The 21,436-nt window shown below is 48.1% G+C and overlaps 1 protein-coding gene across 1 annotated transcript; it reads left to right on the forward strand.

Moving 5' to 3' along the window:
- The first annotated feature begins 229 nt into the window (after positions 1-229).
- Positions 230-13,637, forward strand: SDR9C7 (short chain dehydrogenase/reductase family 9C member 7). Its single transcript, XM_075552808.1, has 4 exons — positions 230-530; positions 3,437-3,695; positions 4,419-4,582; positions 13,420-13,637. Exons 1-4 carry the CDS (start codon positions 230-232, stop codon positions 13,635-13,637), a joined length of 942 nt encoding a protein of 313 aa, XP_075408923.1.
- The last annotated feature ends 7,799 nt before the right edge of the window (positions 13,638-21,436 follow it).

Here is a 21,436-nt window from a genome sequence, read left to right on the forward strand (position 1 = left end):
CTTCAGGTTGGACTTGAATTTCTTGCATCAAGGCTAATTGATGTGCTGATGCAGCCACCTATAAAAATCAGGGTCTCGCCCAGGGCCCTGCATCTGAGGCAAGCGGTAGAAGGGAGGAGAGCTCTTCTTCCCAGCAGGTTGCAGTAGACTATCAGCTGGGGACTGAGAGGAAGTCTCACCACTGTCTCCGGGCCCGGATCCATCTTGGCCCTCACCCCACTCCTGCCCCATGGCGGCTCTCACGGACCTCTCCTTTATGTACCGCTGGTTCAAGAACTGCAACCTGGTACGAAACCTCTCAGAGAAGTACGTCTTCATCACTGGATGTGACTCGGGCTTTGGGAACCTGCTGGCTCGGCAACTGGTTGATCGGGGCATGAGGGTGCTGGCTGCTTGCTTCAGTGAGGCGGGGGCCCAGAAGCTTCTCCAGGATACCTCCTATCGTCTGCAGACCACCCTCCTGGATGTCACCAAAACTGAGAGCATCCGGGCGGCAGCCCAGTGGGTGAGGGACCAAGTGGGCGAGCAAGGTGGGGCGACTTGCATTCTTTGGCCTTCCCCATTTATCCTCCCCCCTCCCCCCAGGCATCTGAGAGCATCCAGGACTCCGTTGTTCAGGTGGAGTGGGGGAGGTTACGTAGGGGAAGGAGCGTGGGTCACTGGCTGAGCGGCCAGAAGAGTCTGACTGGAAACTACCGCATGGCTTGGTGCTTCTTTGAAAGAGTGACTTCCCCAGGAAGTTCTCTCTCTCCCAGATTCAGAGGGATGGAGGAGGGGCTTCAGCAGGAGCTGGGGAGAGGGAGATGCATTCTGTCCTCCCAACCCCCTAGAAGGAGGACATGCCTGTTGGAACTCCTCCCGTCCCTGGGGAATATGGGCATATTTCCTGATGGGATCAGGCTGTGGGGGGAGAAGGGGACATTAGGTTGGATTCCTTAACGGGGCATGAAAGATAGATAGAAGGCAGTGGACGAAAGGTCTCTTGCTTCTGTGGTGGGTGTTAGTTTGAGCTCAGGGCAAATGTTAAATCAGAGTGACGGCTCCCATTGGGAAGAAGGCTGGGGCTGGGGCTGGGGCTGGGGCTGGACCAAGGCTGGGCTGGGCACTTCCTTACGCAGTGCAGGGGGTGGAGGAACTGGAGGAACCGGATGACTCTGCTGCCGAAGCAGCAGCCTAGGGGATGTCCTAAAGAACTGGTCTGTAGTGTCCTTCCAAACAGGGAAGGTGGAGCCCTGAGTTTCAGGAAGAGCCTGGCTTATTTCTCTAGCTAGTTCCTGCTTTATTTTTCTCCTTGGTCCTTATCACTAACAATGCACAAGATATTTTACTTATTGATGGTCCGTCGCCTTTGCCATAAAACCTTATACATTTACAAGCTCTGGACTAGGACATTGATATCCTTAGGCCATTTTTCCTGCCTACCACACAAGGGACTGGATTTAGGGGTGTGGGTCTTGCATGCTTCCTTATTGCCTCTGAGTCTCTGGGCACGATGAGTCAGCACAGCCAGAGACTGCTCTGAATAATTTTTAGGTCACCTTGTGGGTACGTCCTCTCTTGAAGCAGGGATGGTCAGAGGAACTCAGGTCACCTTGTGGGTACGTCCTCTCTTGAAGCAGGGATAGTCAGAGGAACTCAGGTCACCTTGTGGGTACGTCCTCTCTTTGGATTCGCATGCCCTCTCCACAGACGGAGGGCACTTGAGTGGTTAATCTTTGGATTTCCGCGGGCTTCATTTTCTCCCCTAGCTAATAATTATTGGGTCTTGCCAGCCAGGCTCCAGCAGTCGCGTAGAAAGGCAGAAAGTTGGAGACCACAGGCCTAAAGGAAAGAGGAAACTGTAACCGACGTCTCTATCCACAGGGCCTCAGGTGAGCGGAGAAAGTGCTCTTGTCAGAGGCCCCTGTGGGGAAAGGGACGGAGCTAAACTAACTGGCTACGTGAATGGAAGAACTGGCAGGAGCTCTGTGTGCTTGTTTGTTTCAGCAATAAAGTGCTTCCTCTCCTCCAAGTGGAATTTTACTTGGAAGCTCAATAGATAAAGCAAGCGCAGGCCGAGCTTCTCAAAATCTCCCTCTCCTAGGACTCAAGACTAGACAGCTCTCACACTTAGAAAATACAGAGCAGAAACGACTGCTGCAGCCACACAGAGGAAGGAGCATTCCCATGGCTGGAGGTAGAATCGGGACCAGGACTTGAGTTCCCAGCCCTGAGCCCCTGCAGGACTGAACGCCAGCTCTAATTGTTGTTAGGGGCCATCGAGTCGATTCTGACCCAAAGCGACCCAGTGCACCACAGAACGAAATGCTGCCTGGCCCCGTCCTCACAACTGTCCCTGTGCCGGAGCCCAGGGTGACAGCCACGGTGTCAGTCCATGTCGTTGAGGACCTTCCTCTTTTCCGCTGCCCCTCTGCTGTACCAAGCAGGACGTCCTTCTCCAGGTCTCTCCTAATATGTCTAAAGTATGTAAGACGAAGTCTCCCCATCATTGCCTACAAGGAGCACCGTGGCCATGACCATACTTCCTCAACAGCAGACCTGTTTTGTCCTTTTAGCAGTCCTGAGTTGGGATCACTGAGCAGCAAGTGGTACTGCTAAGAAAGCCCAGGAGAGAGGGCTGGGAGATGGCAGGGGGTAGGGGCACCCTAAATCAATAGCAGGATGAAAACTAGGCCTCTAGGACAAGGGAAGAAGGGATGAAGAGCGGAGGTGGGTGGTGATAGAGGTGTGGAGTCTGCCTGTCCCAGAATGAATGATTGAATATTTGAATGAGCACATTTGACACATTTCCTCATAACTATTTTATACGATTGTCTTAGATATTTATTTATAAATAGCCTTTGTCTCCTCTCTGGATTGTGAGCTCCTTAAGGGATAGACCCTGTCTTGTTTATTTATGTCTCTAGCACATTCCCCTATAATTGGCACCGAGTAGATGCATGAATGTATGACTGTGTCAATGTATGCAGGTGGGTGGGTGGATGGACCGATGGATGGATGGGTGAAATTATATTGATAAACCTTGAAATGGAATTGGTTTCTTATAATTAACAAGAATAGAGAGTAGATAGTTTTGGATGAGGGGAAAATGTCAAACATTAATTTGTAGCTATGAAAATATCTCTTAACTTGGAGATAACAGCTTATGCATTATTAACTAAATCCTGGATTATAGCTAACAAGGTCCCATCTAGGTGTGTGTGTGTGTGTGTGTGTGTGTGTGTGTGTGTGTGTCAGAACAAGTTGTCCTTTCCAGCCAAACTAACTAGCAAAACATACTGAAACTGCCATAGCGTCTGTGCCCAGCCCTGACTATTATCCCCGTGACTATTATCGAACCTCAGTGGCCCTGAGCTGGTGAGTACAGGCCAGGGTCCTTTCCCATAGTCACTGCTGATCTCTGCTCTGGGTCTCTCCCCCTCCCTCTCACCCCCAGGTCTCTGGGCTCTGGTGAACAATGCTGGAGTGGGACTACCCAGTGGTCCCAATGAATGGCTGACCAGGGAGGACTTCGTGAAAGTGATCGATGTGAACCTGGTGGGACTGATTGAAGTGACCCTCCACATGCTGCCCATGATCAAGAAAGCCCGGGGCAGGGTTGTCAACATGTCCAGCTCTGGTGGTCGAGTGGCTGTCATCGGTGGTGGCTACTGTGTTTCCAAGTTTGGTGTTGAGGCTTTCTCTGACAGCATCAGGTAACTGGGTCCTGGTACCGGGCCCTCCAGATAGGAGTCCTGGGTGGGGTCATCTCAGGAAGAGAGGGCTGAGGTGATCACATATGGGTAGGGGACTTCTGGAGGGATGAAGGTGAAACAATAGCAGGATGGAGCGGGAGCAGCCTTCCCCAAGGACCAATGAAGAAAGGATGAAAAGAAGGGGTGGGTAGTGACAGAAGTGGATAGTCTGCCTGTCCCGGGATGAATGAAAAATGCTCTGGACTTGTGAGAGTAGGAAGGAGACACCCCCCCCCCCACACACACACACACACCAGAGAAGGCCTGGGGCAAACGGGAGGTGCCTGTAGGGAAACCTTCATTGGAGAACATACACCTTGCACAGAGTCTCACTCTGTCTATGGATGTTGGATGTGGGACTGAGAGTGGAAAGAACCTGATGGGAGGCAAGCCCTTGGCCCAGATTCTCTAGTTGCCTTCCTCCTCCTCTTGTTGACTTCTGCCCCTCGTGCAAATTGTCCAGCCACTGTGGATCTGGCTTTGGAAAATGCTGAGACCCTAAGGGAGGTCTTATTTTCATGCAGGCAATGGCTAACCTGCCACAGGGCGTGAGGCGTAGACTTCCCAGGTTCCTGGGGAGACGGGCTCCTCCAGAAGCGAGAGAGGCTCCTCTGGCAGATGACCCTCCTTGATCGACGTCTGCTGTCTTGGGGCCCTGCACTGAGTCTAACTCTTCTTTCCTAGGCGCGAGCTCTACTATTTTGGGGTAAAAGTCAGCATCATAGAGCCAGGAAACTACCGGACGTCCATTCTGGGCAAGGAGAAACTAGAGTTACGCATGCAGAAGCTGTGGGACCGGCTACCTCAGGAGACCCGGGACAGCTACGGAGAAGAGTACTTCCGCATCTGTGAGTTCCTCAGGCAGGGGAGCGTCTCTGAGAGGAAGGATCCTGGGCTCGCCTCACAGATGATGAGTCAGAGGCGGAGGGGTTGCCCAGCTAGTGGCAGAGCTGGGGTTTGAGAATAGAGACCAAGTGGGCAACTGCTAGGAGTCGCAGAACCACAGCTGCTGGGGGCGGGGAGAGGGTGTTGGAGAGATGCTGGCACCTGTGCCCGGCAAACTTCATGTTGTAGACGGAGCAGCTGAGAATGCGCTGACATGAATGTGGAGGAGCAATGAAGAACATAAATGTAGGACCTGACTGCCTGGGTTTGAATCCAGGCACTGATATTTACGAGCCAGGAGACTGTGCACATGCTCCCTGGACTCCCTGGGCCTCAGTTTCCTATTCTGTAAAATGGAGCTAGGAGCGCCTCCTCATGGGACTGCTGAGGATGAATATCTGTGAAGCGTCTAGCACCCACTAAACCCCCTGGTCCTCAGGTGGATTCTGATCCGTGACCTGTGCTCCACAAGGAAGGAGATCACTAGACCTTTCTTCCAAGGTGCCTCCAACACACACCAAGTGCTTATGAAATAAAGAGGAAAAAAACTTCTAGACATTGTAAAGGGAGGGTCCTCCTGGCAGGGTCCCATGGGTAGCCCTGCGCGTCTCAGGTGTTTGGGAGGGTCGAGGAGGGACATCGTAGCTATTTAATTTTTTCCTCCCCAAACTATGTGCTGCTCTTCCTGGCCCTTGGGAAACTGAGGAGGGGTGGCCTGAAAGTGCAGTGGAGGAGAACTTGACCCAACTGTTTCTTGGAGCAGCTCCGTGTAGGGGAGAGAAGGCTCCACACTCACTTGGGAGCATCTGATCTGGCAGCAGAGCCTAAACTGCCCAGGCTTCCAGGGAGAATCCTCAGCAGCTCTCCTGAAGCTGACTGCAGGCGGCCTGTGGGCTGTCCACAGAAACTGGCTCTGGGACAATTCGTTAGCACCACCTGAGAGGCATCTCACCTCTCCAGTTGCTTCATGCAACCGGCAGCCAAGAAGGTGGGGCTGGCAGGCTGCTGTCTTAGGAGTGTTGCATTGACCTTCCCTTACTCCTCTGCGTCGACCTGGCCCCGGAACAGCATTCTCTGATCTGTGGTTCTCTTTTCTTTGGATGCCGTGGACATCTCTAAGAGGCCATTTATCACCCTGGTTAGACTCCGAAACTAGGTTGCCTGAGTATTTCAACTTGCCTGCTGGCCTTGATCAGGTTACTTGTGAGTTGCCTTGGGGGCCATTCTGCCTCACGGTGGCCCCACTGGGGTACTGCAGAACCACTTGATAGGCATGTTACCCGGGATTACCTTGCTTACTGGGTGCTCTGCCCTTGTTGGGATTTGACTTTGGAAAAGAGACTTGGATTCTCTAGGAAGATGCTGCCAGGTTGAGAGAGAGAGATGCCAGGCAGACCTAAAAGCAGATGTGATGTGATGGGGAGGGAAAATGTGTGAAATTGTTCACTATAGATTAGCAAATACAAAGCAGCCTGTGCTTACCTTGCTTGTGGAGCAATCTGCCATTGTCTGCTCCCTTTTAAGAAGGAGATCACCAAGCCTGTCCTTCTGAGGTGCCTCCTAACAATTCTGATCCTCGGCCTCTCGGATCCCCGTCAAAGCCTGACACTCGGTGCCGTCCAGGAGGCCCGGGCAAATGTCTTAACCTCTGCTGTCTCCTCTGTGAGAATTAAATGGATTCATTTATCAGTGCACTCAGAAGCGCGCCTGACCCACAGACAGAATGGCTCGAGGTCAAAGTCTGGTGGCTTATCAGTCTAAAGGACAGTGGGTTAAGCGCAGCGCTGTGAACCCGAATGTTGGGTGGGGTCTCAAACCCATCAGCTGCGCAGCACGGTGGTTGGAAACTGAGGCAGAATGCTTCTGTCTGCAAAGATCTTACAAGCTGAAGGCTATCCTGTCCGCAAAGGTGGCCACTGCGAGTGGGAATCCACTCTAGGGCCGAGGGCACTGTGGCTTTAGGCTACCAGCATGGTCTCGTGTCCTCCTTTATCGTGGTATGAATACATGCTATGAATTCTGCTGTGACCAAGAGATCCTGTGATGGGAATTGTGCAAAATTCAAAGTGATGAGATCAAATGGGTGGCCAGTACAAGTTATGTATCACTTAACATCTTTCAAGCCACGCCCAACAGCATATAGGTCAGCTCGCCCATAAGCCTTTTTTTTTTTTTAAAGAGAAAGCAGTTCTTTTCTCACTTCCCCTGAAAGAGGGTTTAAAAGAAGCCCTGGGGGCAAAGTGTGTTATGTTTTCAGCAGCTAACCTCCAGGTGGAAACCACCAGCCGGTCCAAAGGAGAAAGACGAGGCTTTCTACTCCCATAAAGAGGTTCAGTCTGGAAATCCATGGGGAACCGTTCTTCTTTGACCTATAGGGTCGCTGTGGGAGGGGTCCGTGCAGACTGGAACCCGCTCCATGGCAGTGAGAAAGGTTTTAACAAACGCCGCCCCTTTCCTTGCCCCCAATCCCTGTGGCACCGTCCCCGCACCTCCTCCTTGCTGCAGGGGCTGGTAGCACCGGCCACTGGCAGAGCTCCCGAGGTCCTGATTCTGGGCACTGGCAGCAGCCTGCTCGCAATCAGCAAGAGCCACACCGACAAGGCCACAGCAGCAGAGCCAACACGGCCACCCTACATCCTGTCCCATGTCCCCACGACCACCACAGCCCATGCCTGTCTGCTGTCACCACACCTCCACCCCTGCCAGGATGTGTGCAAAGTCCTGACCCTGTCCAACCAGACGGACCCTGGGCCCAACCAGCCTCCAGTGGCTGCAGCTCTCAGGTTGGGGCCGGGTTCCTAAAGGTGATAATAGAATCGATTTCAAAATGGATTGTATGGGGCCCTACTGTATATGAATTGGTGTTTACACCACATCCAAGCAGCATAACATCCTATTTTACAGAATGACAGAAAAAGGAAAAAAACAAACAAACAAACCCCAAATCCCTCACTGCCATTGAGTGAATTCTGACTCATAGAGACCCTATAGGACGGGGTAGAACTGCCCCTATGAGAATCTGAGACTGTAATTCTTTTTTTTTTTAAAGATCATTTTATTGGGGACTCTTATAGCTCTTATAACAATCCATACATCAATTATATCGAGCATATTTGTACATATGCTGCCATCGCCATTGTCTAAACATTTGCTTTCTATTTGAGCTGTTCGTATCAGCTTCTCTTTTTTTTCTTCTTCTCCCCCCTCCCAACCTCAGGAACCCTTGATAAAATATCAATTATTATTATTTTCATATCTTGCACCATCCGCTGTCTCTCTTCATCCATGTTTCTGTTGTTCATCCCTCCTGGGGGTGAGGGGGGAATGTTATGCATTGATTATTATCATCGGTTCCCTCTTCCTCCCCTTCTCCTCTCACCTTCCCTGTGCACTCCTGGTATCTCTACTCCCATTTCTGTTCCTGAGGGGGTTATCTGATATGGACTCCGTGTGTTATGACCTCTCTCTGTACCAGTGTACATGCTCTGGCCTAGCCAGAACTGAAAGATAGAACTGGGGTCATGATGGAGGGAGGAAGCCTCAAAGAACCAGGGGGATATTGTGTGTTTCATCAGTGCTATCCTGCACCCTGATTGACTCATCCTTTCCTTGTGACCCTTCTGTGAGGGAATGTCCAATTGTCTACAGATGGGCTTTGGGTCTCCACTCTGACCTCTCTCATTAGCATCTATATAGTTATTTGTTCGGGGTTTTCTAATGCATGATACCTGATCCCCTTGACACCTCATGATCGCACAGGCTGGTGTGCTTCTTCCATGTGGGCTTGTTGCTTCTCTGCTAGATGTCCACTTGTTTAAAATTCAAGCCTTTAAGACCCGAGATGCTATATCTTCTAATAGCCGGGCACCACCAGTTTTCTTCACCACACTTGCTTGTACACCCATTTTGTCTTCTGGGATTGTGTCAGGAGGGTGAGCATCACAGAATGCCAGGTTGTTAGAACAAAGTGTTATTGCGTTGAGGGAGGGTTTGGTCAGAGGTCCAAAGTCTGTCCACTTCCTCAATGTATTGCCATATAAATAAACATACGTAGGCCAATACCTCTGTTTTATGAATTAATGTATTTTACATATGTGCACACCTATATTTATACCTCTATCCATAACTTTGCTTCCTAGGTCATTCCTCCTGCCCCACCATCACTCTCACCCTACTTCTGCCTCTTAGTAATTCCTCTCAGCTAGATTGCGGTTGCTCCAACACCTCCAGGATGTGTACATTCTCCTCATTGTTGATTTTAATTCCCTAGTTGTTCCCCTGTCTATAGTGTTGTTTGCTCACCGCTCCCATCCTCCCACCTAGTCTCATTGCATTCTCCTTGAGCTTGCTTTTCATACTGATCTTATATAGGTAAGCAAAACGACAATAGCAGAAAGAAAACAAAAGATCGAGGAAAAAGAAAAAAATCTAAAAAATGAAAAAGTATACATCATTCCAGTCTGTCTACTGACCTTTATGACTATCTCCTCACCAGTCCTAGGGGCTTCAGGAAACTGCCCCTCCTAGCCTGAGTCTCTATGGGGCGGGGGCGCTCCTCAGGGGCTTTGTGGTTTTGCTTTGCTCCTGTTGCTGATCTGCTATGTTCCCTCTTGGCTCACCCCGCTGTGGGGGGGATTCAGACCAGACTCACTCCCTGCCATGTGTCCCCAGCATTGTCCTCTCCTCCATACGGGAGTGAAAACCTGTCTTTCTTCTGCAGAATGGCTGGTGGTTTCCAGCAGCTGCCCTTGTGGCTCACAGCCCAGCACAGAACCACTATGCCATTTTCACAAACAAAGCCCACAGCGTGACTCGGGCGTATGAGACACATGCCTGTATTTAACAGTCTGCTAGTTGCCATGGAGGGGACTTTGATGCCTGGCAGCACCATGTGTGTCAGGGCCCAGCTGGGGCCCCGGGGCTCCCAAGGCCATGGCCTTTTGGAAAGGAGTTGCCAGGCCTCTCTTCAGAGGTGCTTTTCTGAGTGGGTTCGAGAGAATAACTTTTCTGTTAGTGGTCAAGTCTTTAACCATTTGCCCCAAGCAGGAACTACTGAACCACCAGGACATGTTTTGTTTTAGTGAACTGGAGTAAAAAGCCAAGACACCCAAACCAGAAAAGCCATTCTGTCAACTGAAGGCATATTTACTGAGAGCCTGCCATGTGCCAGGGGTAAAGAGTCCGAATGAACAGAACAGCCATGGTGACCGTTCACGCACAACTTCTCACAGCCAACAAGTCGATCGGACTCCTAGGGACCTGGAGAGCAGCGGAAAGCTGCCCCTTCTGAGTTATGAGACTCACTCTTCACGGGAGAAGAAAGCTTGATCTTTCTCCCACGGAGCAGCTTCTAACGGCCGACCTTATGATTTGCAGCCTAACACACAATCCACTGTGCCATCAGGGCGACCCGAAAGGCCAAGGTTTCCAAGAGTGTCATCCTTATGGAACCATAGTGCCCTAGCTTCCTCCTACAGAAACAACCAATAGACTCAATTTTGCTGGCACAAAGCTCTCGCAGAAATGGATGGCTTAGAGAGTCCTGAAAGCAGAATGGGAGTTCACAAGAAAATGAGTCTTTCCCACAGAGAGGAGAACATGAGTAGCACTCTGGAGACCCGCTACCCCATTGTCTGCTGCTGGAGACAACGCTGAGGCAGGCCAGGGGCTGTGTTCCAGCAATACCTGGTACCATGTTCATGACTCTCAGTGATTCTATTTCTTCACTTAGAATTCCGGTTGCATGCATTGTTAGAGAATCCAAAAGAACAGCCAGTACTCAGCTCAACAAAACTTGTGATTGCCAGCTGTTGTCAAGTTGACTGATGGTGGGATGGATGATGCATTGGGTTGCTAACCTCGAGGTTCAAAACTACCAGGTGCCTCCTGGGTGCAAGATGAGGCTTTGTACTCCCATAAAGATTTTTAGTCTCAGAAATCCACAGGGGGGCAGTTCTACTCTGTCCTGTAGGGTTGCTATGAGTCAGAACTGACTGGATGGCAGTAAGCTTGTTTTGCTGTTGTTTTTGTTTTGTTGGGTCAAGTCAGCTCCTAATTCAGGAGACTCCATTCACAAATGAACAAAGCTGTTTGTATGCTTCCTCATCTTGAACCATCCTATGATCGATTGTCTTTGATCCAACTGTTGTGAGCTACAGGGCTTTTATTGACTGGTTTTCAGAAGTAGATCACCAGGCCCTTCTTCTTAGTCCATCTTAGTCTGGAAAGTTCACTGAAACCTGGCCAGCGTCATGATAACAAGCACACCTGCACTGCCAGACAAGTGATGGCTGCATATGAAGGGCATTGGCTGGGAACCAAGCCAGGCTCTCCCTCATGGAAGGCAAAAATCCTATCACCGAGGCACCAATCCGCCTTTGCCATCATGACTGTGACCAATGAGAGGTGGGAGGGCTGATGGTGAGGATGAGGATCAAAGGGGTCGGATTATCAGAGATGTTGCTGGCATCCCTAAAGAGCGTGGATCTTTAAAAAAAATTTTTTTAGTAATAGATCATTTTATTGGGGACTCTTACAGCTCTCATCACAATCCATACATCAACTGTATCAAGCATATTTGTACATCTGTTGCCATCATCGTTTTCTAAGAATTTACTCTCCACGGAGCCCTTAGTATCAGCGGAGAGTAGGGATCTTATCCCGAAGGCATCGGGGCACCTTTTAAATGGCTCTTAAAATGGTGTGAGCAGATTTGTGCTGCTGTGGGCAGGATGGGTGGGGAGAGTGAGGCCAGCTGAGGCTATGACTGAAGCCCAGAGGAGGAATATCTGACAAGGAAATGAACTTGGGAAAATGTGGTGACGGTGGGAAGGGAAATGAATTGGGGGAACAGACTGATGAAGCGTTTACAAACTCCAGCAGATTGGAGAGGCCAAACAGACTCCTGGCTTCTGCACCCAGGGACCAAGCCGCAGCGTTCTTGGAGCGGATCTTAACTATCCTGTGCTCAGAATAGAATCAGGTTGGAAATTGGCTCAATTAGCACCGCTTAGGAGCCCTGGTGGCACCGTGGTTATGCATGAGGCTGCTCACTACAAGGTCAGCCATTTGAGACCACCAGCCACTCCAAGGGAGAAAGATGAGGCTCTCTGCTCCCACAGAGAGTGACACCACCACCACTCGCCCTTTCAAAAGGCAACAAGTCGATTTGAAATGACACTGGATGTTTGAAAAGGAAATCATCGGACCCAGAATAGAATCGATGCTGTGGGTTACAGAAAAACGATAGCAGGTGGTTCGGTGGGCACTCACATTTCCAATTTTTGTTCTGAAAGCATGCAATAAAACAACCTAACAGGCTAAAAAAATCACAGTCTTAGATACTCACAGGAGCGGTTCCACCTATTGGGTCACTACAAGTTGGCATTGACTCGATGGCAGTGAGTTTAGGTTTCGGTTTGAGCAGCAGCATCAGCCCCTGGCGAAAGGTCTCTCCTCATTTCAACCCTGCCAGAAAGGCCACCCCAAATCCTCCTTTTCTTCTCCCTCTTTTCTCCTGGGGAAGTCCCTGGGAATTGACTCAATCTTTGACTGGGTGGTGCAAAGATTGACATGCTTGGCTGCTAAGGGAAAGGTGGGAACTTGGAGTCCACACAGACGTGCCTTGGAAGAAAGTCTTGCCCGTCAAATTCCGAAAGCCCAGCCACTGAAATTCCTTTGGGCACAGTGTTACCATGACCCACATGAGGTCACAGATGGTTTGGTTTGGGTTCAATTCTTCTTGGGGAGGGGCTAGGTCAGAAGTCCAGGACACATTCCTGGGAACCATGACAAAGCCTGGTCCCTCATACTTCATAGACTTTATCTGGCTTAAATCCCACAATAACAAAAAGACTTTTTCCAATGTAACTGGACCCAAAGCTCATCTTCCTCATTGTCTAGCAAAGTGGCAGTCCTGGATGCCCTTGTTGGATTATCTAACAACCCACTCAGATAGGAATTCTGAGTGAAGAAAAGAACCTCCAAGAGCCATTAACATGGTGCCAGGTATTTCTGGAATCCAATCCCTGTCCTGACTCAGTGCTGTCTCCTGCAGCAGACAACGCTATACAGCAGGTCTCCGGAATGCTGCCCAGGCTCCGTCTCCCCGCCCAGTACAAAAGAGGAGCTGGATTAAGAGCTGAGTAAACCATGAAGGAATGTGCCTCCCATACCTTCCCCTGTCCGGGTCCCCTCTTCCACCCAGCTGCCTAACCAGGTCCTCCCCCCTTGACCAAGCCAGGTCCAGCTTCCCTGGACCTGATCAGCCCTCAGGTTCTCTGGTGCTGAGGGAGTGCACATGTCTCGATCATCTTCATCCATCCCTTGGACACTTGAGTTCCTGAACACTGGGCTCTCTGGGAAACCCACCAACCATGTGTTGTTTTTTTAAATTTTTATATGTTTTATTTGCTTCCATGTTTATGTTGTTGTTTGTTTATGTTGTTAAGCTCATGATTTCTATCCTGCCCTCCCCCCATCATCTATCATGCTATCAATCATCTTCATTATATCCAAAGGCAGGTATTAGTTTTACCATTTTACCAACACTACAAATTTAAGTTCAAGGTCACACAATTAACAATTGTCGAACTGGGTGCTCATCTAATGCAATAGCAAGATTCACGGCACGCTTGTGAGATGGAGAGAGAGCGAGACAACTGCTTAGGGAATCTGTGCATAGGGGACAACCTAGAGGGTGGGGCAGCTCTGATCAGGGATCTGAGGGAATTCACACAAAAGTCTCTTTTATGAAGAGTAATTCCATTTAAAACATTTTCCCCCTGTGCCCTCCAAACAGATACTGAAAAGTTAAAGAACCTCATGCTGTTGGCCGATCCAAAGATCACCGAAGTCACCAACAGCATGGAGCACGCCATTGTGTCCCGGAGCCCTCGTATCCGCTACAACCCTGGCCTGGACGCCAAGCTCCTCTACCTCCCCCTGGCTAAGTTGCCAACGCCGGTGACTGATTTCATCCTGAGCCGGCACCTTCCGAGACCTGCGGACTGCGTCTGAGCCCGGGAGCTTCCAGGGTGGTCAGTGGAGTGCAGAGGAGGGGGTGGGAAAGGGGGCTGTGAACTCACAGGAGGTGGTGTCAGATGTCATTGAGGCCCTGGCTTCAAAACATGCTTCGGTTGGCTGCACCCACTGCAGGGAATTTACAGGGTCATATGTAACAGTAGGCCAAGCGCTCTTCCTCACCTGCCAGGGCCCTCACAGAAACCTAGGGTGGCCTTGGCAGGTGTAGAGGCCTGGACTATGTCCCCAAGGATGTCACCCAGGAAGGATGTGGCATTTGCTGTGTACTGAGAGCATCAAGGAACAAAAATTACCAACTGCTGCTGAATCGCAAGTCCCAGAGAAATACTGGGGGATTACCTTCTCCACGGGAGAATCTCAGCCACCTTCCTGTCGGTTCTCGAAAGATGCATTCACAGACATGCTTAGAGCCCATTCATTTGGAGTTTATAGTAACACAGATCAGGATGGCAAGGTTACATTAAGCACAGGTTTAAATTATTTTCTCTCTCTTTAGATTTCTCTATTCATAGGTGATTGGGATTTACATTAAATAATGTTTATTTATTTCATCATCATTGGTTAATTCACCAAATATTTATTGAATGCCTACTACATAAGCAAGCCCTGTGTAGGTGCTGGAAGATATAAAGAGGATTAAACTGTGGTCTTGGTCGTTGTTGTTTTTTAATTGCTTGTTTACTTGTTTGTTTGCTTTTTTGAGTATAATATCTAATAGCAGAACAAACATAGAAAGAATAGAAATAAATCTGATTTGTGTTGCTGTTGTTCTTGTCAGTCGCTGCCTGTCCCTCACTACCTCCATGAGTGGGTTGGAATTAGATTGTTGTGATCCATAGGGTTTTTATTGGCTGGTTTTTCTTTCTTTTTTTAAAAAAATCATGCAGCTCTCATCACAACCCATCCATCCATCCATTGTGTCAATCACATTTGTACATGTGTTGCCATCCTCGTTCTCAAAACATTTTCTTTCTACTTGAGCCCTTGGTATTGACTCCTCATTTTTTTCCTCCCTCATGAACCCTTGATAATTTATAAATTATTTTTGTTTTTTTTCATGTCTTACACTGTCCAATGTGTCCCTTCACTCACTTTTCTGCTGTCTATCCCCCTGGGAGGGGGTTATATGTAGATCATTGTAATTGGTTCCCCTTTCTCCTCCCACCTTCCCCTTATCATGCTGGTATCTCTACTCTCATTATTGGTCCTGAGGGGTTTATCTGTCCTGGATTCCCTGTGTTTCCAGCTTTTATCTGTACCTGTGTACATGCTGTGGTGTAGCTAGATTTGTACCGTAGACTTGGGGTCATGAAAGAGAGGGGAAGGAAACATTAAAGAATTAGAGGAAGTATGTTTCATCAGTGCTACACTGCACCTTGGGTGGCTTGTCTCTTCCTTGTGACCCTTTTGTAAGGGGTTGTCCAATTGTCTACAGATGGGGTTTGGGTCTCCACTCTGCCCTCCCCCTCATTCATATTGATATGATTTTTTTTGTTTGTTCTGGGTCTTTGATACATGATCCCATGGACACCTCATGATCACACAGGCTGGTGTGCTTCTTCCATGTGGACTTTGTTGCTTCTCAGCTATATGGCTGCTTGCTTATCTTCAAGCTTTTAAGACCCCAGATACTATATCTTTTATAGCCAGATACCACTAGATTTCTTCACCACATTTGCTTATGCACCCATTTGTCTTCAGCAATTGTGTTTGGAAGCTGAGCATCACAGAATGCCAGGTTATTACAACAAAGTGTTCTTGCATTGAGGGAGAACTTGAGTAGAGGCCCAATGTCTGTCTGCTACCTTAATATTTAACATATGAATAAATTTGCATAGACATTTTCCTTATCATTATACATAAATATATTTACATATGTACTTGCCTATATTTAGACCTCTATAAATGTCCTTTGCCTCCTAGTTCTTTCCTCTTGTCCCACTATCATGTTTAACCTTCATTCAGGTTTCAGTAATTCCTCTCAGCTACATTGCCCTTAATCAAGCCCTACCAGACATCCTATGCCCTCCTCACCATTGATTTTAGATCACTTTTTGTTCCCTTGTCCCTGGGTTTGTTAACACCACGTCCTTTCCCCCACTTCCCCTTCTCGTGTGTCCCCCAAGAACCATCAGTCCTGCTGATTTCTCCTCCAGATTGTTTATTCTGCCTATTTTATCAAGATAGACAAACAGAGACAATAATAAGCACAAAAACAAGACAGAACAAACAAAACAACGCAAAAGAAAGGTCAACCAATAATTCCAGGTCTGTTTGTTGACCTTTAGAAGTGTTTTCTGGTGAGTCTTATGGGGTGCCATGCCCTGCCCCCAAAGTCTATTTTTGGCATTCCCCAAGGATTTCATTGCTTTACTCCCCTTACTACCCTGTTGCATGCCCTTAATGTTTCGCCCCAGTGTGGTGGGGTCAGATCGGGCACAATTCCCACACTGTTTCTCCAGTGTTGTCCCCTGTAGGTCTATGGGTCAGTGAGGGACTTCATGTCTCGTGATGGGGCCAGCCCTAAGGTCCGTTCTGCGCATTGGCTACTCTGAGCAGGAATATTGTCTTCAGGACTCATTGGGCCAGGATGTGTTCCTCTCTGTCTCCTTCCCTCTTTGTTTGCTCTGGCTGTTTTTTCAGAAGTAGTTGCCCAGGCCTTTCTTCCTGGTCCCTTTTGGTTTAGAAAGTCTGGTGAGACCTGTTCAGCATCATAGCAGGACACGAGCCTCCACGAGAGTGGTGACTGTGCATGAGGTGCACTGACCAGGAATCAAACCCTGGTCTGCTGCTTGGAATCCTACTTCTTTGCACTGAAATTTGATCCAGTTATGCGAATTACCTGAACCGGGATTCCAGGTACAGGCTAGCACTCACCACCACTTTCTTAGACGAATGTCTTCCCTTTCTGAGTCCTGAGAAAACAAATAAGAGACAGAGAAAAGAGCATCAGTTTAGTTCTGGGATCATTGGATTGGTTTGAATCCCAAGACTAGACCTTGGGATGGCCAACCCAACAGAGTGTTTGTCTGCAGAGCAGTTAGACACACGCAGATCACCACCTCACACCCACTAGGCCCTGAGAGTGGAGACGGGAGGAGAAAGGCCTGCCTGGGTACACTTGCCACTTGGAGGAGCAGAGAAGAATGTCCACGAGAGGACAGATCCAGGAGAGGATGAGACTGAGCCACACACACCTAGTTCTTTCTCCCTGTATCAGCGAACAGATCATCACTTCTTCTATTTCTTGGGGAGTGAAGGGGGAAATAATCTTCTCCTTTATGGGGAAGTTGTTAATGCAAAAGTTAATGCACTCAACTGCTGGAGGTTCAGGTCCACCCAGACATACCTCAGAAGAAAGGTCTGGTGACCTTCTTCCAAAGAATCATCCATTAAAAACCTACAAAGTACAGCTCTTCTCTGGGGTCCTCATGAGTCTGAACGATCCCATGACAACAACTGGTTTTACAGAAGTGTGAGGAATAAGGCGGTGGAATTTTCTGCACCCCTGACATCTAGAAGCACTATTGTGGACTTAGTGAGAGTTGACTATGTCAGTGTCCACCGCCCTATTATATCCTTTAGAAAAATTATCTAAAGACAAGTGTTCGCATCAATCATCATTATATCCTTTAGAAAAATGATATAAAGACAAATGTTCACATCGATCATTGATGTCACCTGCCCATGTGCACACTGTCTGAGTGAGAAGATGAAAGGAAGTCAACTGGGAAAGACAACATTGGGCCACAGCCATTAGCAGCTGATGCCATTCTGACTCTCTGATCATGGATGAATTTAAATCCAGCAGCAACTCCGTCCCAGGGGAGAGCAGAGTCCTGCAAGCCTGAGGGGAAGGTAGCAAGGAGGTGTCTGTGAGGCTCTCTGACATGGACTCAGTTTCCTCCCCACCCCCACCCCTCCCCTCACCACCCCAGGCATATGGATCATTTCATAGATGGTGGCATCCACAAGACTGAGAGTCTCTTCTGTTTTCATTGAAAAACTCTTTTAGATATAGGATCTGTGGTCTTAAAGGCTTGTAGGTAAGCAAGCGACCATCCAACCCGGAAGCAACAAAGCCCACATGGAAGAAGCACACCAGCCTGTGTGTTCATGGGGTGTCAACAGGGAAAGGTATCAGAAGTTCAAAAGCAAGCTACCAAATCAGTGTGAAGGAGCATGGATATAGTGGAGACTCAAAACCTACCTGTAAGTTAATTGGACAGTCCCTCTCAGAAAGGCCGCAGAGAAGGGATGATAAATCCACGGTGTGATATAGCACTGATGAAACATAACTTTCCTCTAGTTCTTTACTATTTCTTCCCCTTACTATTATGGTTTTCATTTGTTTTACCTCATTAATCACGTTAGACTTGTGTATGTTTATTTGTATATTTAAGATCTTTTGATACATGAAAGCCAAGTGGGGTAGTTAGTTTATTGTGCCAACCTGGCTGATAAACACACGTGGGATTAATTGAAGGGTGGAGAGATAAATGGTTCAGTGAGCCTCACCTTTCTAGTTCTTGGGTCTCTTGCTTTGTGATGGTTGGACCAGGGTGCAGCTGCCTTAGCCAGTTCCCTGCTTCAGCTTGCAAGGCTGACTTCCTGCAAGACATCCCTAAGGAGAAGCCGCATGGACCCTGGGTTCAGCCCTGGGTGCTGGAGCACTGGTGTGAAGCCCTGAGTGCTGGATGCAGCCTTGGGTGCTGGAGCACCCATGTGCAGACCCCAGCCAGCACTGAGATGCTTACACATTCACTGACTTGGCTTTCCTCCTGCAGTCGGCATCATTGCATCTGTTTTGTGAAATGGAGGAGGACTTTGTGGATTGGTGTTGGACATATGGGTTAATGGTTAATGTTGGACTTGTGGGCTTGGGCAGCACTGGGTTGAGATGTTTTTCTTGATGTACACTTAACCTTTATATAAAACTCTCTCTTATACCTGAGTTTCTGTGGTTTTGTTTCTCTAAAATACCCAGACTAACACGCCAAGATAGATAACCTGTCAGAAATAATAACAGGAGTAATTGCTCCCTGAGAGCATGGGAAGAGCCTGGGAAAGGGGGGAAATAGGGAACCAATAGCATTGATGATGGTATAACCCCACTCAAAGGAGTGAACAATAGAATTGTGTGTGGAAGGATATATTGGAAGGTTTAGAATATGGCAATAAACAAATAAGGGTTCCTAGGGGAAGGTTTGGTAGGGAGGGGAAAAGTGGGAGCTGGTATCAAGGAGTTCAAGAAGAAAGAAAATATTTTGAAACTGATTGTGTTAACAATTGTACAATACTGCTTGGTGCAATTGAACTATGGAATATTATGGTTTCTGTAGGAGCTCCCAATAAAAGTATTAAAACACTACTACTAGTAATAATAATAATGGGGGGAATCAGTAGAGAGGTCTGAGGGGCTGGTCCTAATCCAACTACATGGACAGCACCCCTTCCCCCCCAGAAGAATTTATTCAGAGGACAGCACTGAAGCTACAGTTCAGGGAGAGGGGTGTATCTGATCAGAACACACGGGAGCAAATGAAGGAGGAGGAAGAGAGAGTGGGACACATCCTGGCCCACGAAGCCCTGAGGACGATATTCCCGCTCAGAGCAGCCAATGCACAGACAGGAACACATGGCCAGCCCAACTACGATACACGACGTCCCTCACTGACCCAAAGCACTATGGGGAATAACACTGGAGACACAGTGCAGAAATTGTACTCAATCTGACCCCACCACACCAAAGCAAAACACTAAGAGTGTGCAAGAGAACAACAAGGGGAACAGAGCAAGGAAGTCCCAAGGGCATACCAAAAATAGACTTTGGGGCCAAGGCGTGCCACCCCATCAGACTCCACCAGAAAGTGCTTCTAAAAGTCAACAAACAGAACTTCAACTATTTATAACTTTGAACTATTTACAAGCTTTTTTTTGGTCACTTTTTGTTGTTGTTTTCTTTTCTATTGTTGCTTTGTTATGCTCTGTCTTGTTTTTTTGTGCATTTTATTATCTCTGCAGGTCTAGCTAGATAAGATAAGCAGGATAAACAAACTGGAGGAGAAAACAAAGGGACTGACGTTCAAGGGAGACATGGGAGAGGGGGAGGCAGGGGAAAGGAAGTGGGTGTTAACAAACCCAGGGACAAGGGAACAACAAGGATCCAAAATTGATGGCGAGGAGGGTATAGGAGGCCTGATAGGGCTTGATCAAGGGCAATGTAACAAAGAGGAATTACTGAAACCCAAATGAAGCCTGAACTTGTTAGTGGGACAAGAGGAAAGTAAAAGGAAATAGAAGAAAGAAATAGGAGACAAAGGACATTTATAGAGGCCTAAATACAAGCATTGTGTTAGACAGGGTTCTCTAGAGACACAAAACCAGATTGATAATAATAATTATATATATATTTATCACAAGAAATGAACAGTTAAATTATATACAGATAGATAGATCTATAATACAAGAAATGAACAGTTAAGTTATAAAGCAGTACAAATGGCTCAGTGCAACTCACTCCCATGAGAGAATTGTGAGACACTGGCAGTCCTTCAAGTCTTGAGGCCGACCAGGTAGTCCTCTGTAGAGAGAATTCCAGCTATCCTGGCACAGGGAACAAATAGCAAGGCAGGTCACCAACAGTCAGTCACCAGCTCAAGAGATGTAAAGTTCAATTGTGTGGCAAAGCAGGTCTTGAAGGAACCTCAAATTACATTGACACAGTCCACAAGTTAGGTGTCCCACAGGTAGTGTAGCTTGCAAATTGAGGCACAAAGCAAGCAAGGCAGCCTCACACTGGTCCATTGATCAAAGAGCAAGAGACAAGAAAGGCGAGGCTCGCTGAGCCATTCATCTCTCCACCCTTCAATTAATCCCATATATGTTTGTCAGCCAGGCTAGCACAATAAGCTAACTTCCTCAAGCCACCCCTTGTCAACCTGGCACCCGTACACAATTATATAATATATGTAATTATATAACTTCTGGACATTGATGAAATCACACTTATACTTATCATGTATCATCTATCATATATATAAATGAAAACACACTGAGTCCAATTGTATCTGATACACTGCCACTTACAAACCTCACTTTTGCAATTGATCACCTGGTCATAACTAATACGTAGAACTACCTTCTTTTACTACGCATTCTACATTACCTTTGTCCTGAGCAAGCACCTCAGCTGCCTGTGTTTTTTTGTCTGGTGGGGTGACACAGACCATCATTCCTGAGGGGTCTGGGTCATTATAAGTCCTGTCAGGATTAGGTTGCTCTAACTTACCATTTACTTTAGTAACAGGGCATGGTAGCACTAAGAGTCAGCCTATGGGATCTCCTGGATTCCAGACATATTCTTCTTTACCTCCATTATGTAGCACCAGTCGAATTTCTCCTTGGTACTCAGGATCAATCACACCACTTAGTACAGTGACATCCTTCCTGACCTGTTGATCCAAAGGCATGAGGAGCCCAAAGTGCCCAGGGGGCATTCCCAGCTGCCAGTTCAGTGGAATCCGTGCTGTGTTTCCAGGTGGGAGAGTTCCTTCCTTCGGGACCAGGACCTCCAGGCCTGAGGAACACAGGGTTGCTGGGACAGGAAGCAAAAATGCTGCAAGTGGATCACTAGGAGTAATAGTGAGTGGTGCCACTCCAGCTTCCACCCCTTGCTTCCTGGACCCATGAATTCTGGCTATTGGAGACACAGCACCATATATTGGCCACTGATTTACAGTGTATACAGCTTCCTGGAGAACATTGCCCCAGCC

This window comes from Tenrec ecaudatus, chromosome 6 (genome assembly GCF_050624435.1).
Source record: "Tenrec ecaudatus isolate mTenEca1 chromosome 6, mTenEca1.hap1, whole genome shotgun sequence".
In the NCBI taxonomy this organism is placed as follows: Eukaryota; Metazoa; Chordata; class Mammalia; order Afrosoricida; family Tenrecidae; genus Tenrec; species Tenrec ecaudatus.